The sequence below is a fragment of the Pseudopodoces humilis genome, chromosome 24, assembly GCF_049639895.1.
Source record: "Pseudopodoces humilis isolate 2021_Gansu_Grassland_sample_001 chromosome 24, ASM4963989v1, whole genome shotgun sequence".
In the NCBI taxonomy this organism is placed as follows: domain Eukaryota; kingdom Metazoa; phylum Chordata; class Aves; order Passeriformes; family Paridae; genus Pseudopodoces; species Pseudopodoces humilis.
The window spans coordinates 444107-458725 of NC_142223.1; the positions used below are offsets into that span (position 1 = coordinate 444107).

Sequence of the window (14619 nt, forward strand, 5' to 3'; positions counted from 1 at the left end):
TAAAACCCCTCCTAACCTGGATTCGAGTTAATTTCCCAAAGGCAAAACGCTCAGATTTTTTCACTAGAGATTTCTGGGACACAGTCGGTAATAAGCTTTTTAATAACATTTCCCGCCGAGATATGGCAGCCGCTAAACTCCTGCCAGCCTGCAGAGCACTGGTAGAAATGTGTGCTGCCAATACACAACGCGCGACCAGCCCCCCGTAGCCCGCGAGCTCCGTCTCTCCTACCCCTACACCCGAGCACGCGGCCCCCGTTCCCTCGGTCCCCGCCGGCCCCCCTCCCCTCCTGCCCGCTCGGACCGGTGTGCCCCCGCCCCCCGAGCACGCGGCCCCCGTTCCCCCTACCCCAGTCCCGGCACGCTCCGTTCCCACCCCTCCCCCCGCCTTCCCCGTCCCACCGCCCCCCCCCGCTTTTGCCCCCCTCCTGCCGTCCGAGCTTCCCCCGCTGCTGCGGTCCCGCCCCGTTCCACCGTCCCCGCGGCTATGGGCCCCGCCGCCGCCGCCGCTCCGCCGGCCCCCGGCGTCGCGGTCCCCGCGGTCCCGCCTTCCCCCGCCGACACCGTGATTCCCGGCTCCGCCACCCCGCCCGCCCTCGGCATCGCGGTTCCCGCAGCTCAGCTCCCCTACGCCCCCTCCGTGCCGCCCGCGCCGCCTTGGTGCCCCGCGGGCTCCGCTTTCCCGGCGCCCGTGGGGCCGCCGGCCCCGCCGCCGCCGTGCAGCGACACCGATCTGTGCGGCGCGGGCCGATCCGAAATTCGCGCTGCCGTCCACCGCTCCCCCGTGCTGCCTTGCGGCGCTGACGTCATCCACGCATGCGCAGTCACCGCTTCTAGCGCCGATGCTCCTACCGCCGCCGTCCCCGGGTTCCCCCGTGCCACCCTCCCGTGCCAGCCTCTCAAACCGCGGAGGGGGAGAAAGAGAACGGGCACGGGACCCCGGCTCTACAACTGCTGACACCCGCGTCGCCTCTGCCACCGCCCGGCCCAGCCACTGTCCGCTCCCCGCCGTGCGTCTTCGCGTCCCCGCGTCCACCAGCGAAGCCGCCCGGCGCCGGCACACGGCCCCCGCCTGTCTCTGCCCCGCTGCTAACACCGGCACAATAAATAAACGGGAATCGGGGGAAAATCGGCAACTGGGGGAAAAGGCGGGAATCACGAAAATGGGAATTGGGGGGAAAAATATCGGGAATGGGGAAAAAGAACCGGGAATAAAGAAAAACGGGGAATAGGGAAAAGCCCGGGAATCAGGAAAAGAAAAACCGAGAATCGGGGGGGGGGGGGGAAACTGGAATAAAGAAAAAACTGGGTATCGGGAAAATCACGGGAATCGGGGGAAAAAACGGGAATAAAGAAAAAAAACCGGGAAATCGGGAAAAAAAACCCGGGAAAGAAAACAACAAACCAGGAATAAAGAAAAAAAAGGGAACGATGGGAGAAACGGAAAAAAGGTACTGGGATCAAAGGGAACAGGGTCAAAGGTCCGGAGGGTGCTGAGAGCCTTCCAGAACGTGCAGGATGAGTGCCGAGGGTGCTGAGCACCCAGGGAAGGTGCTGAGAACCCTCGGGATGGTGCTGAGCAACCTCGGGACTCATCCTGCACCCTCGGGATGATGCTGAGCACCCTCGGGATGGTGCTGAGCAGCCTCGGGACTCATCCTGCACCCTCGCGATGGTGCTGAGCACCCACGGGATGGTGCTGAGCAACCTCGGGACTCATCCTGCACCCTCGCGATGGTGCTGAGCACCCTCGGGATGGTGCTGAGCACCCTCGGGACTCATCCTGCACCCTCGCGATGGTGCTGAGCACCCTCGGGATGGTGCTGAGCAACCTCGGGACTCATCCTGCACCCTCGCGATGGTGCTGAGCACCCTCGGGATGGTGCTGAGCAACCTCGGGACTCATCCTGCACCCTCGCGATGGTGCTGAGCACCCTCGGGATGGTGCTGAGCAACCTCGGGACTCATCCTGCACCCTCGCGATGGTGCTGAGCACCCTCGGGATGGTGCTGAGCAACCTCGGGACTCATCCTGCACCCCTGCGATGGTGCTGAGCACCCTCGGGATGGTGCTGAGCAACCTCGGGACTCATCCTGCACCCTCGCGATGGTGCTGAGCACCCTCGGGATGGTGCTGAGCAACCTCGGGACTCATCCTGCACCCTCGCGATGGTGCTGAGCACCCTCGGGATGGTGCTGAGCAACCTCGGGACTCATCCTGCACCCTCGCGATGGTGCTGAGCACCCTCGGGATGGTGCTGAGCAACCTCGGGACTCATCCTGCACCCTCGCGATGGTGCTGAGCACCCTCGGGATGGTGCTGAGCAACCTCGGGACTCATCCTGCTCCCTCGGGATGGTGCTGAGCACCCTCTGGATGGTGCTGAGCACCTTTCCCAAGGTGCTCAGCACCATGCCGAGGGTGCTCAGCACCATCGCGAGGGTGCAGGATGAGTGCCGAGGGTGCAGGATGAGTCCCAATGGTGCTGAGCACCATCCTGAGGGTGCTGAGCACCGTCAGCCGCTTGCTCAGCACCATCCCGAGGGCGCTCAGCACCATCCTGAGGGTGCAGGATGAGTCCCGGAGGTGCAGGATGAGTCCCAATGGTGCTGAGCACCATCCTGAGGGTGCTGAGCACCGTCAGCCGCTTGCTCAGCACCATCCCGAGGGCGCTCAGCACCATCCTGAGGGTGCAGGATGAGTCCCGGAGGTGCAGGATGAGTCCCAATGGTGCTGAGCACCATCCTGAGGGTGCTGAGCACCGACAGGCGATTGCTCAGCACCATCCCGAGGGGGCTCAGCACCATCCCGAGGGTGCAGGATGAGTCCCGAGCCTGCTCAGCACCATCCCGAGGGTGCTCAGCACCATCGCGGGGGTGCAGGATGAGTCCCGAGGTTGCTCAGCACCATCCCTAGGGTGCTCAGCACCATCGCGAGGGTGCAGGATGAGTCCCGAGGTTGCTCAGCACCATCCCGAGGGTGCTCAGCACCATCGCGGGGGTGCAGGATGAGTCCCGGAGGTGCAGGATGAGTCCCAATGGTGCTGAGCACCATCCTGAGGGTGCTGAGCACCGTCAGGCGGTTGCTCAGCACCATCCCGAGGGTGCTCAGCACCATCCCGAGGGTGCAGGATGAGTCCCGAGGTTGCTCAGCACCATCCCGAGGGTGCTCAGCACCATCGCGGGGGTGCAGGATGAGTCCCGAGGTTGCTCAGCACCATCCCGAGGGTGCTCAGCACCATCGCGAGGGTGCAGGATGAGTCCCGAGGTTGCTCAGCACCATCCCGAGGGTGCTCAGCACCATCGCGAGGGTGCAGGATGAGTCCCGAGGTTGCTCAGCACCATCCCGAGGGTGCTCAGCACCATCGCGAGGGTGCAGGATGAGTCCCGAGGTTGCTCAGCACCATCCCGAGGGTGCTCAGCACCATCGCGGGGGTGCAGGATGAGTCCCGAGGTTGCTCAGCACCATCCCGAGGGTGCTCAGCACCATCGCGAGGGTGCAGGATGAGTCCAGACGGTTGCTCAGCACCATCGCGAGGGTGCAGGATGAGTCCCGAGGGTGCTCAGCACCATCGCGAGGGTGCTCAGCACCATCGCGGGGGTGCAGGATGAGTCCCGAGGTTGCTCAGCACCATCCCCAGGGTGCTCAGCACCATCGCGAGGGTGCAGGATGAGTCCAGACGGTGCTCAGCACCATCCCGAGGGTGCTCAGCACCATCGCGGGGGTGCAGGATGAGTCCCGAGGTTGCTCAGCACCATCCCGAGGGTGCTCAGCACCATCGCGAGGGTGCAGGATGAGTCCCGAGGTTGCTCAGCACCATCCCGAGGGTGCTCAGCACCATCGCGAGGGTGCAGGATGAGTCCCGAGGTTGCTCAGCACCATCCCGAGGGTGCTCAGCACCATCGCGAGGGTGCAGGATGAGTCCCGAGGTTGCTCAGCACCATCCCGAGGGTGCTCAGCACCATCGCGAGGGTGCAGGATGAGTCCCGAGGTTGCTCAGCACCATCCCGAGGGTGCTCAGCACCATCGCGAGGGTGCAGGATGAGTCCCGAGGTTGCTCAGCACCATCCCGAGGGTGCTCAGCACCATCCTGAGGGTGCAGGATGAGTCCCGGGAGTGCAGGATGAGTCCCAATGGTGCTGAGCGCCATTGCGAGGGTGCTGAGCACCGTCAAGCGGTTGCTCAGCACCATCCCGACGGTGCTCAGCACCATCGCGGGGGTGCAGGATGAGTCCCGAGGTTGCTCAGCACCATCCCGAGGGTGCTCAGCACCATCCCGAGGGTGCAGGATGAGTCCCGAGGGTGCTCAGCACCATCCCGAGGGTGCAGGATGAGTCCCGAGGGTGCTCAGCACCATCCCGAGGGTGCTCAGCACCATCCCGAGGGTGCAGGATGAGTCCCGAGGGTGCTCAGCACCATCCCGAGGGTGCTCAGCACCATCGCGAGGGTGCAGGATGAGTCCCGAGGGTGCTCAGCACCATCCCGAGGGTGCTCAGCACCATCCCGAGGGTGCAGGATGAGTGCCGAGGGTGCAGGATGATTCCCAATGGTGCTGAGCACCATCCTGAGGGTGCTGAGCACCGTCAGGCGTTTGCTCAGCACCATCCCGAGGGTGCTCAGCACCATCCCGAGGGTGCAGGATGAGTCCCGGGGGTGCAGGATGAGTCCCAATGGTGCTGAGCACCATCCTGAGGGTGCTGAGCACCGTCAGGCGCTTGCTCAGCACCATGCCGAGGGTGCTCAGCACCATCCCGAGGGTGCTCAGCACCACCCCGAGGGTTCTCAGCACCATCCCGAGGGTGCAGGATGAGTTCTTGCTACTGAGAAGTGTGGCGTAGCAGCATCTCTCCTGTGCTACAAGGGAATCCCCCCCCGCGTGGTTTATTCGGGGTGCAGATTGCCCAGTGACCTCTGCACCCCTGGTTGCCACAGGGCCCTGCGGCACTGAGAGGTGTGGCGAAGCCACGTCTCTCCTGTGCTACACGGGACACCCCCCCTGCGTGGTTTATTCGGGGTGAAGGTTGCCAAGCAGCGTCTGCACCCCTGGTTTCCGTGGAGCCCCCGTGGAGCTCAGGGGGGCGTTGCAAGGCGACGGCCCACCTGGGCTAAGCGGCGGGGAAAGCCTCTACGTGGTCGAGCGAGGGGCAAACGCTGCCACAGCATCTGCACCCCGATCTCTCTAAAAGTGTTTCCGCTGCAGTGTCCAAACCGTAGCTTTCCGACGACTCTGCAGCGTGGTTATGTGCGAGTATTACTAAGTGACACCCGAGAACGGACGGGAGGTGCCTGGCCAGCAGCCATCGCCCGAGCTCTGAGAGACGAGCCAACATCAGTTAAATAAGAGGTGAGTCACAAAGCAGTCTATCACGGGTCAGAACTGTTCAACCCCAGGCAAAAAGCTGTATAAGCAACTCCAATTCTTACTGAAAGCCAGCCAAAGTAATTTGCCTAAACGAGAAGTAAAACCCCTCCTAACCTGGATTCGAGTTAATTTCCCAAAGGCAAAACGCTCAGATTTTTTCACTAGAGATTTCTGGGACACAGTCGGTAATAAGCTTTTTAATAACATTTCCCGCCGAGATATGGCAGCCGCTAAACTCCTGCCAGCCTGCAGAGCACTGGTAGAAATGTGTGCTGCCAATACACAACGCGCGACCAGCCCCCCGTAGCCCGCGAGCTCCGTCTCTCCTACCCCTACACCCGAGCACGCGGCCCCCGTTCCCTCGGTCCCCGCCGGCCCCCCTCCCCTCCTGCCCGCTCGGACCGGTGTGCCCCCGCCCCCCGAGCACGCGGCCCCCGTTCCCCCTACCCCAGTCCCGGCACGCTCCGTTCCCACCCCTCCCCCCGCCTTCCCCGTCCCCCCGCCCCCCCCCGCTTTTGCCCCCCTCCTGCCGTCCGAGCTTCCCCCGCTGCTGCGGTCCCGCCCCGTTCCACCGTCCCCGCGGCTATGGGCCCCGCCGCCGCCGCGGCTCCGCCGGCCCCCGGCGTCGCGGTCCCCGCGGTCCCGCCTTCCCCCGCCGACACCGTGATTCCCGGCTCCGCCACCCCGCCCGCCCTCGGCATCGCGGTTCCCGCAGCTCAGCTCCCCTACGCCCCCTCCGTGCCGCCCGCGCCGCCTTGGTGCCCCGCGGGCTCCGCTTTCCCGGCGCCCGTGGGGCCGCCGGCCCCGCCGCCGCCGTGCAGCGACACCGATCTGTGCGGCGCGGGCCGATCCGAAATTCGCGCTGCCGTCCACCGCTCCCCCGTGCTGCCTTGCGGCGCTGACGTCATCCACGCATGCGCAGTCACCGCTTCTAGCGCCGATGCTCCTACCGCCGCCGTCCCCGGGCCCCCCGTGCCACCCCCCCGTGCCAGCCTCTCAAACCGCGGAGGGGGAGAAAGAGAACGGGCACGGGACCCCGGCTCTACAACTGCTGACACCCGCGTCGCCTCTGCCACCGCCCGGCCCAGCCACTGTCCGCTCCCCGCCGTGCGTCTTCGCGTCCCCGCGTCCACCAGCGAAGCCGCCCGGCGCCGGCACACGGCCCCCGCCTGTCTCTGCCCCGCTGCTAACACCGGCACAATAAATAAACGGGAATCGGGGGAAAATCGGCAACTGGGGGAAAAGGCGGGAATCACGAAAATGGGAATTGGGGGGAAAAATATCGGGAATGGGGAAAAAGAACCGGGAATAAAGAAAAACGGGGAATAGGGAAAAGCCCGGGAATCAGGAAAAGAAAAACCGAGAATCGGGGGGGGGGGAAAACTGGAATAAAGAAAAAACTGGGTATCGGGAAAATCACGGGAATCGGGGGAAAAAAACGGGAATAAAGAAAAAAAACCTGGAAATCGGGAAAAAAAACCCGGGAAAGAAAACAACAAACCAGGAATAAAGAAAAAAAAGGGAACGATGGGAGAAACGGAAAAAAGGTACTGGGATCAAAGGGAACAGGGTCAAAGGTCCGGAGGGTGCTGAGCGCCTTCCAGAACGTGCAGGATGAGTGCCGAGGGTGCTGAGCACCCAGGGAAGGTGCTGAGAACCCTCGGGATGGTGCTGAGCAACCTCGGGACTCATCCTGCACCCTCGGGATGATGCTGAGCACCCTCGGGATGGTGCTGAGCAGCCTCGGGACTCATCCTGCACCCTCGCGATGGTGCTGAGCACCCACGGGATGGTGCTGAGCAACCTCGGGACTCATCCTGCACCCTCGCGATGGTGCTGAGCATTTAATGCTCTGTCCCTAATAGAATTTTTGTTCATTTAAAATTAATTCTTCTGGAGAAAAATGGTGACAGTTCACCTGTGTGTGACACGTGGTACTTTGGGAATGTTGTCAGTGAGCTCAAGCCACCCACTCAGAGCAGGGAGTTCAGCAAAGCACTGGGAACAATATCTGGGAATATTATATCTGTGCTTTGATATTAAAAAAAGCTTCCTATGACTGAGGAGATCTTGGAGCCTTTGCCATAATAGGTGAGATGTATTTTGATTCTTGTTTAAAATATGCAGCTTAATAATAGAGAAGGTGGAGGGTGGATAGGAGCCGGGTTCTTCATGGCCTAGGGGATGTCTGAATCAATCAGCAACTCTTAACTCGCATTGTTTGAGCCATGAAGGTGGTTTCCACTTTTTCTGTGGTTTTATTCCTCCTTCAGAAATAAGGCTTTTTGCTGGCAGTCAGATGTGTTTTTCTTACACCACAGTTTAATTTCACATAGCCCTCAAACTCCTGGGCCATTCCCGGTGTCATTTCCCAGGGTTTCAGTGCCTCTTGTTCTGTTTGCGTTGTCCTGTTGGCAGCTGAAGGAGCACCCGGAGCAGGGGGTGGCCGTGAGGAGGCTGCACACCGTGCACAGCGTGGCCTGGTGTTCACAGCTGATGGACACGGGCTGCAGGAACAGAGCAGTCACCTCCACCCTCATCAGCGAGGGCTCCTCTGCTCCATCTTCACCTCAGCATGGAAATCTGCACTGCCCGTGGCTCCCTTGGGCCTGGGGCTGGCAGGGCACAGCGTCTGTGTGCTCACCCATCATCCCACCCCAGTTTACATCCCAAATGATTGTGGCTCCAGGAGAAGAATCCTCTTCCCTGGCACAGGGTGCCCAGAGAAGCTGCGGCTGCCTCTGCATCCCTGCAGGTGTCAGGTATATCCCGTGCTTATTTAAATAAGAATTTAAATATAAATTACACAGAACAAAGGTTTTAAAGAGAATTTTGGGAGCGTAGATATGGATTTCTAGACATCCTTGTTGTCTTTGTCTGGCAAATTCCTGTGCTTGTCATATCTCTCGGTCTCTATGCCTTGTAACGCTGATGTTTTGTGTCCAGCTCCAGGCTGCCGAGATCAACGGCCTGCAGGTGCAGTTTGGGCTGGAAAAGATGGAAACCCGAGGCTCTGCCAGCAGCTGCTGCGTCAGGTGCAGTACCTTGTCCGGCGTGATTGCGACTACAGCCGAGTCGCGACAGCGGCCGCCATGGGGCGCGACGGCGCATGCGCTCCGAGCGGCGTTGCGGAGCTGTCTGGCGCTGATTGGCTGGAGGCTGCTCGGCTCTGGCGCTGATTGGCTGGAGGCTGCTCTGCTCTGGCGCTGATTGGCTGGAGGCTACCCGCCTCTGAGGTAGTTCGGTACCGGGCCCAAGATGGCGGCGAGCGCTGTGGCTGTGTGTGGGCTCCTGGCGGTGCTGGCGGCGGGCGCTGAGGGGGGGCCCCGCACGCTGGTGCTGCTGGAGAACGGAAACCTGCGGGACACGCACTCAATGTTCTTCCGCAGCCTCGCGGGTACAGAGCGGGCCGCGGGGGGATCCCGGGAGGGGTTACCTGAGGGAAAAGGGGATGTTTGGGGTCTTCGGGTCAGGCCGAGGGAGGAGATTTGAGTCCCCTGATGGGCTGAGGACGGAGCCAGGGGTCCCTTGCTGGGAGGGGGCGTGTCTGGACTCTGGTCAGGATCGGGGAGAGATGAGGGTCCCCTAGGGGAGAGGGGGCTGGTTGGGGTTCCCATGTCGGAGTGGAGGAGGAGATCGGGGTCCCCTGAGGGAAGAATGGGGGTTTGAGGTCTCCTGGTCAGTGTGTGGGAGGTGATGGAGACTCTGTGCCTGGATGAGGGTTGTTTGGGTCCCCATGTCGGGCTGAAGGAGGAGATTGTGAGGGGGAGCTGTTGGGGTTCCATGGTCACCCCAAGCCAAGGGAGGAGACCGGGGGCTCCCTGGGGCAGGGGGAGGTGTCAGGGATCCCCTGGCCAAGCAGAGGGAGAAAATGGGGAACGCTGTGCCAGTCTGAGGGAGGAGATTGCGGTTCCCTGGAGGGTGAGGGGAGGCTGCTTGGATCTTCTGGTCAGAATGAAGTTGTTTTCCCAGCTGTGGAGGTCCCCTGCAGCATCAGTCCCTGTTTGATGGGCGGCAGTGGGGCATCCTTTGGCATCAGGGTTCTTCAGGGGATCCACGCCTTGGCTTTATGTGGGAACTCTCAGGTGCTGCTCTTAAAAAGCCCCTAAGCCAGTTTTTCCAAAATGCTTCTTCACTGGGGAAATAAACCTCTGCTTCCTGCTGCTGTTTTCCTGCTCCATGCACGAAGCTGTCACTTCTGTCTCCTGCCTGCAGACAGGGGCTTTGACCTCACCTTCCGAACAGCGGATGACTCCAGCCTGTCCCTGATAAAATACGGGGAATTCCTGTACGACAACCTCATCATCTTCTCCCCATCCATAGAAGGTAAATGCAGAGGGGGAAAACTGGAGCTTGATGGCATTTTTGGAAGGGGATTTCCAGCTGTTCAGTAAATTTTAGTTAGGTTGTACACTTGGATGTGCTCAGTAGCAAACTGCAGCTTCGTCCCAGCCTTTATTGGTGGTTCTTCTGTTGATTTAGTGATTTTCTGTGGTTTAATTCTGTCAGGGGGTTATTTCTGAGCTCTAACCATGAATTCTTGGCGTTTACCTTCAGACTTTGGTGGGAACATCAACGTGGAGACCATCACTGCGTTCATTGATGGTGGCGGCAGCGTCCTCGTCGCTGCCAGCTCAGACATTGGTGAGTGCAGGTGTTCCTCCAGAGAATGAATTCACTGCAGCAAAGCAGCTGCTCCTCATGCAGCTCAGGGTTTGCTCTGGGAGGAGACGGGTGATCCATGCCTTCAGGAAGATGTTTAGTGGGAATTTAGCTGGGGAGGTCGTGTTGCTCCCTGGGGCTCATAGTCTCATCTGAATTCAGTTTTGAGGTTCTGTGTCTCGTGACAGAGAATGTGCTGTGTCCCTGCAGGTGACCCCCTGCGAGAGCTGGGCAGTGAGTGTGGGATCGAGTTCGATGAGGAGAGGACAACGGTCATTGACCACCACAACTATGACATTTCTGACCCTGGCCAGGTACAGCTTTGCCTGCTCCTTCTGGCTGCTTTAACGAGCACGTGGGTGCAAAGCTTTAGGGATGAATCCTCTGTGCTTGTGCTCCCACTTTTCCTCTATCCCTGCTCTCCCTCCCTCCTCCCAGGAAAGAGGGAAATAATCCATGTTGCCGCATTCAGGTCTGCTGCTGGCAGGATCCTTCAGGCTCTGGTTTCAGATGGTGTGCAGGCAATGGGATTGTGATTAATGCTGATTCTGGATCCCTCTGAAGCCTGGGGGGGAATTTCTGCTGGGGGTGAAGCATGTCAGACACCGAGTGCAACGCTTCGGATGTGAGAAGGGAGGTTTACAGTCCCAGATTTTCAGATCAGTATAGAGGCACACAAATATTTCTACAATTTTGCCTGACTGGTGTAATCCAGCACTTTAAAATTGAAACATATATTAAAGTCTGAGCTAAATATACTTTGGTAAGTTTTGTTTAAGGGAAATTGTTGAAGCAGTATGTACATGTGTGTTGTCCTGGTTTGAGGATGAAAGTTGCTAAATACAGGGAAATAAAACGCTGGAGGTATTACTGGCTTTATCAAGTGACAGTTTGTATTTCCTTGAGGATCAGTATTAACCTAATTTGATCATAAGCACAAAAATGCTGTTGTTTTGCTTTTTAATTGAACTACAACATTGATCCAGCAGTTGTAGTTGTCTGTAAAAATACAGTTACCTTTTAACTGAGAAGCTGTTGTTTGTCATTAGACCCCAACTCACGTCTCTCATTTCCCAGCACACGCTCATCGTGGCCGACACTGAGAACCTGCTGAAGGCCCCAACCATTGTGGGGAAAGCAGCACTGAACCCCATCCTGTTCCGAGGAGTTGGGTGAGCAGCAGGGGCTCAGGTGGGGGAAGAGGGTTGAACTTGGGGTGTTGCTGTGAGGTGAGCATGGGGTCAGCCACTCGGGACTCTTAATGCGAGCTTAAAAAAATCTCTCTTGATTTCAAACAAAAAATGGAAGGAAATCCTCCAAAGTAGTTTAGTCGTTGACTCAAGAATGGTTCCTAATAAAATAGTGGAGGAAATATTTAGTTTCTTAGCAGGTAGAAGGGTGAGAAGGTCCATGGGGTTGGACATTCTTCTGGGTGTGGGACCTTGGTGGTGTTTGTGCTGCTCACCGTGGTTTCCCTGCAAGGATGGTGGCTGATCCTGACAACCCACTGGTGCTGGATATCCTGACTGGCTCTTCCACTTCCTACTCTTTCTTCCCAGATAAGCCCATCACCCAGGTACGTCCCCTTCCTTTCTCTCCTGTTTTGAGCTGTGCTTCCACAGTTTAGTCCCTCTTACTTCAGCTGCTTGTGAAAGTCCTGGAGTGTTTTATGTCCTGATTGATTTTGAAAGGGTTGGGTTGTTGGGTGCTTTCTGATGTCGCCTTCCTCTCTGCTTTCGGCTGCTGGGGAGGTGTTCAGTGTGGGGGACACGTGTCCTCCATGCTCTGGAGGAGAGGCCAGCCTAGATCAAAGCATCTCTCCCATTCCGTCCCAGCTGGAGTGCTATCGGAATCAAATCCTATCCTGTCCTGCTTTTTCTCAGCTTCATGGTTACTCCTTAACTACAGCTGGTGCTACTACAGCCAGCCTGTCCCATCCCACAGCAAACCCCTCTTTATGCATCCCCTGTTCCCCCGTTGCTCTGCAGTACCCGCACGCGGTGGGGAAGAACACGCTGCTGATCGCGGGGCTGCAGGCGCGCAACAACGCCCGCGTCGTCTTCAGCGGCTCCCTCGACTTCTTCAGCGACGCCTTCTTCAATTCTGCCGTGCAGAAAGCAACTCCTGGCTCCAAGAGGTGCGTTGGCTTCCCTGGCTGAGGAACGTTTGGGGAGCGCTCTGAGGACCAAAGTCCTGGGAAGCAGGCAACAACTGTTTATGTTTTGGGAAAGAGCAGAAACCCTGAATTGAATTGGGGTGACACGTCCTGTACTGTTGCAGAACAAAGCGCCTTGGAAAGCAGCTGCCTCCTTTAACCTCAGCTCAGTTTGTGTTGCTGTCACATGTGTTTGGTTTGGGTTTGGGCCGTGGGGTATTTTCTCGGCTGTCTCAGCCTCCCTTGTTCCGCAGGTACTCCCAGACAGGTAACTACGAGCTGGCCGTGGCCCTGTCCCGCTGGGTGTTCAAGGAGGAAGGGGTTCTGCGCGTGGGCGCCGTGTCCCACCACCGAGTCGGGGAGCTGGCACCGCCCAACGCTTACACCGTCACCGACCTCGTGGTGAGGCTGCCGGGCTGGCGGGGCGGGGACAGGCGCTGGGGAACGCTGGAGCTTGGGGTGGGCTGAGGCTCATCCTCAGGCATCGCTGGTTAATTTGTGCCAGGAGTACAGCATTGTGATCGAGAAGCTCGCTGACGGCAAGTGGGTGCCCTTCAACGGGGACGACATCCAGCTGGAGTTCGTGCGCATCGACCCCTTCGTGCGCACCTTCCTCAAGAGGAATGGTAGGTCCCCGTCAGGTTCCGCTCCAGAGGAACAACGGGTCCCCCTCAAGAGGAACAGGGGGTCCCCATCGCTGCCCTGGCCCCACACTGGGGCTGTTGTCACTTGTACAGCTTCTCGTGTCCCTTCAGTGTCACCCCCGTCTCTCCCCCAGGTGGCAAATACAGCGTGCAGTTCAAGCTGCCGGACGTCTACGGCGTGTTCCAGTTCAAGGTGGATTACAACCGCCTGGGATACACCCACCTCTACTCCTCCACACAGGTAAGCCTGGGGGAGTGAATCCCACCCTGTCCCAGGAGGAAAGGCTGCCCCAGGCTGCTGGACTGCAAGGGCTGCTCTGTCCCCTGCCAGGTGTCGGTGCGTCCCCTCCAGCACACGCAGTACGAGCGATTCATCCCCTCGGCGTACCCCTACTATGCCGGCGCCTTCTCCATGATGGTCGGCCTCTTCATGTTCAGCATTGTCTTCCTGCACATGAAGGAGAAGGAGAAATCTGACTGAGCTCCCCGTGGGAGCCTTTTCCTGGCTCCAGGAGGGCTGGGCAGTGCTCAGAGCCTCCCGTGGAGCCGTGTGAGGACTGCTGGGTTCCAGATGCACTGTGGGGCTGCATTTGGTCTTTTTTATTTCTACACCTGGGAGGTTATTGAGAATGAAAATTAAATTTTGGGGGGAGAATCTGTTGCCAAAGCTTCTGCAGATCCAGGACCAGACACTTCAGTGTTTACTGATGAGTTGTGATGTTTGCTTTGCTCCACTGTGGGAATGATTTGGGTTGCAGTTGGGTTGGAATGATTTGGATTGGAGTTAGGTTGGAATGATTTGGATTGCAGATTAACTCCCAGTTCAAAATAAAGTCTTGTTCCTCTCATTCTGGATGGAAGTAAGGTGAATTAATGGCATGAGGCATTTGAATGCAAACACTGAGTTGAGGGACACACCAAAGGCTCAGCAGGGCCAGGGATCACCCCCAAGTGCACACTGAGGGGTCTAGGGGGAAAAAAACCAGCTGGAAGATGTGAAGTGGAGGAGCTAAAGGGGAATAGAGGTGTGAGATGGAGTGAGGGTGGCTTTTGGGGTGGACCTGGGCTGTTTTGACATGGAAGGTGGAGAAATGATGGGGTCAGAGGTACCAGTGAATAAAAGGATGAAGAAGGTGATGGGACCTTGGGGGGCAGAGGGTGGGGTGCAGGGATCCATGGGGATATTTGGGACACAGGGACACCCAGGGTGGGTCACAGGACCCCCGGGGGACACGTAGGGACAACAGGGACTGCCAGGGACCGAGCAGAGGGACCCCCGGGACAAACTGTGATCCCTCAGGGGACAGGAACCCCTGAGTGCGCCTTGGGGCAAAGGGGCACCCGGAGACACAGGGAGTTCCAAGGGGCACAGGGGGCCCCGGAGCGGCTCTGGGGGCGCGGTGGGGCCCGGTGGGGCCCTGGGGACGCGGTGGGGCCCGGTGGGGCCCGGTGGAGCCCGGTAGGATGCGGAGCCCTGGGGACGCGGTGGGGCCCGGTGGGACGCGGTGGGGCCCTGGGGACGCGGTGGGGCCCGGTGGGGCCCGGTGGAGCCCGGTGGAGCCCGGTAGGATGGGGAGCCCTGTGGACGCGGTGGGGCCCTGGGGACGCGGTGGGGCCCGGTGGAGCCCGGTGGGGCCCTGGGGACGCGGTGGAGCCCGGTGGAGCCCGGTGGGGCCCGGTGGAGCCCGGTGGGGCCCTGGGGACCCGGTGGGGCCCGGTGGAGCCCGGTGGGGCCCGGTGGGGCCCGGTGGGGCCCTGGGGACGCGGGGCCCGGCGGTGACCCCCGGGCCCCTCTGG

At 59.6% G+C, this 14619-nt stretch overlaps 1 protein-coding gene across 1 annotated transcript; it reads left to right on the forward strand.

The window, feature by feature from the left end:
• Window positions 1-8606: 8606 nt before the first annotated feature.
• DDOST (dolichyl-diphosphooligosaccharide--protein glycosyltransferase non-catalytic subunit) lies at window positions 8607-13670 on the forward strand. Its single transcript, XM_005528234.3, has 11 exons — window positions 8607-8758; window positions 9577-9687; window positions 9919-10005; window positions 10234-10337; window positions 11101-11195; window positions 11506-11599; window positions 12012-12160; window positions 12433-12580; window positions 12684-12804; window positions 12957-13063; window positions 13154-13670. The coding sequence occupies exons 1-11, from the start codon at window positions 8620-8622 to the stop codon at window positions 13301-13303; spliced, it is 1305 nt and encodes a 434-aa protein (XP_005528291.1). The 5' UTR covers window positions 8607-8619; the 3' UTR covers window positions 13304-13670.
• The last annotated feature ends 949 nt before the right edge of the window (window positions 13671-14619 follow it).

Excerpts from the sequence above, each read along its gene's own strand:
- DDOST (XM_005528234.3), top strand. The coding sequence starts at position 8,620 with ATGGCGGCGAGCGCTGTGGCTGTGTGTGGGCTCCTGGCGGTGCTGGCG. Across the intron at positions 8,759-9,576 it reads GTTCTTCCGCAGCCTCGCGG|ACAGGGGCTTTGACCTCACC; the intron begins GTACAGAGCGGG and ends TCCTGCCTGCAG. Across the intron at positions 12,805-12,956 it reads CACCTTCCTCAAGAGGAATG|GTGGCAAATACAGCGTGCAG; the intron begins GTAGGTCCCCGT and ends TCTCTCCCCCAG.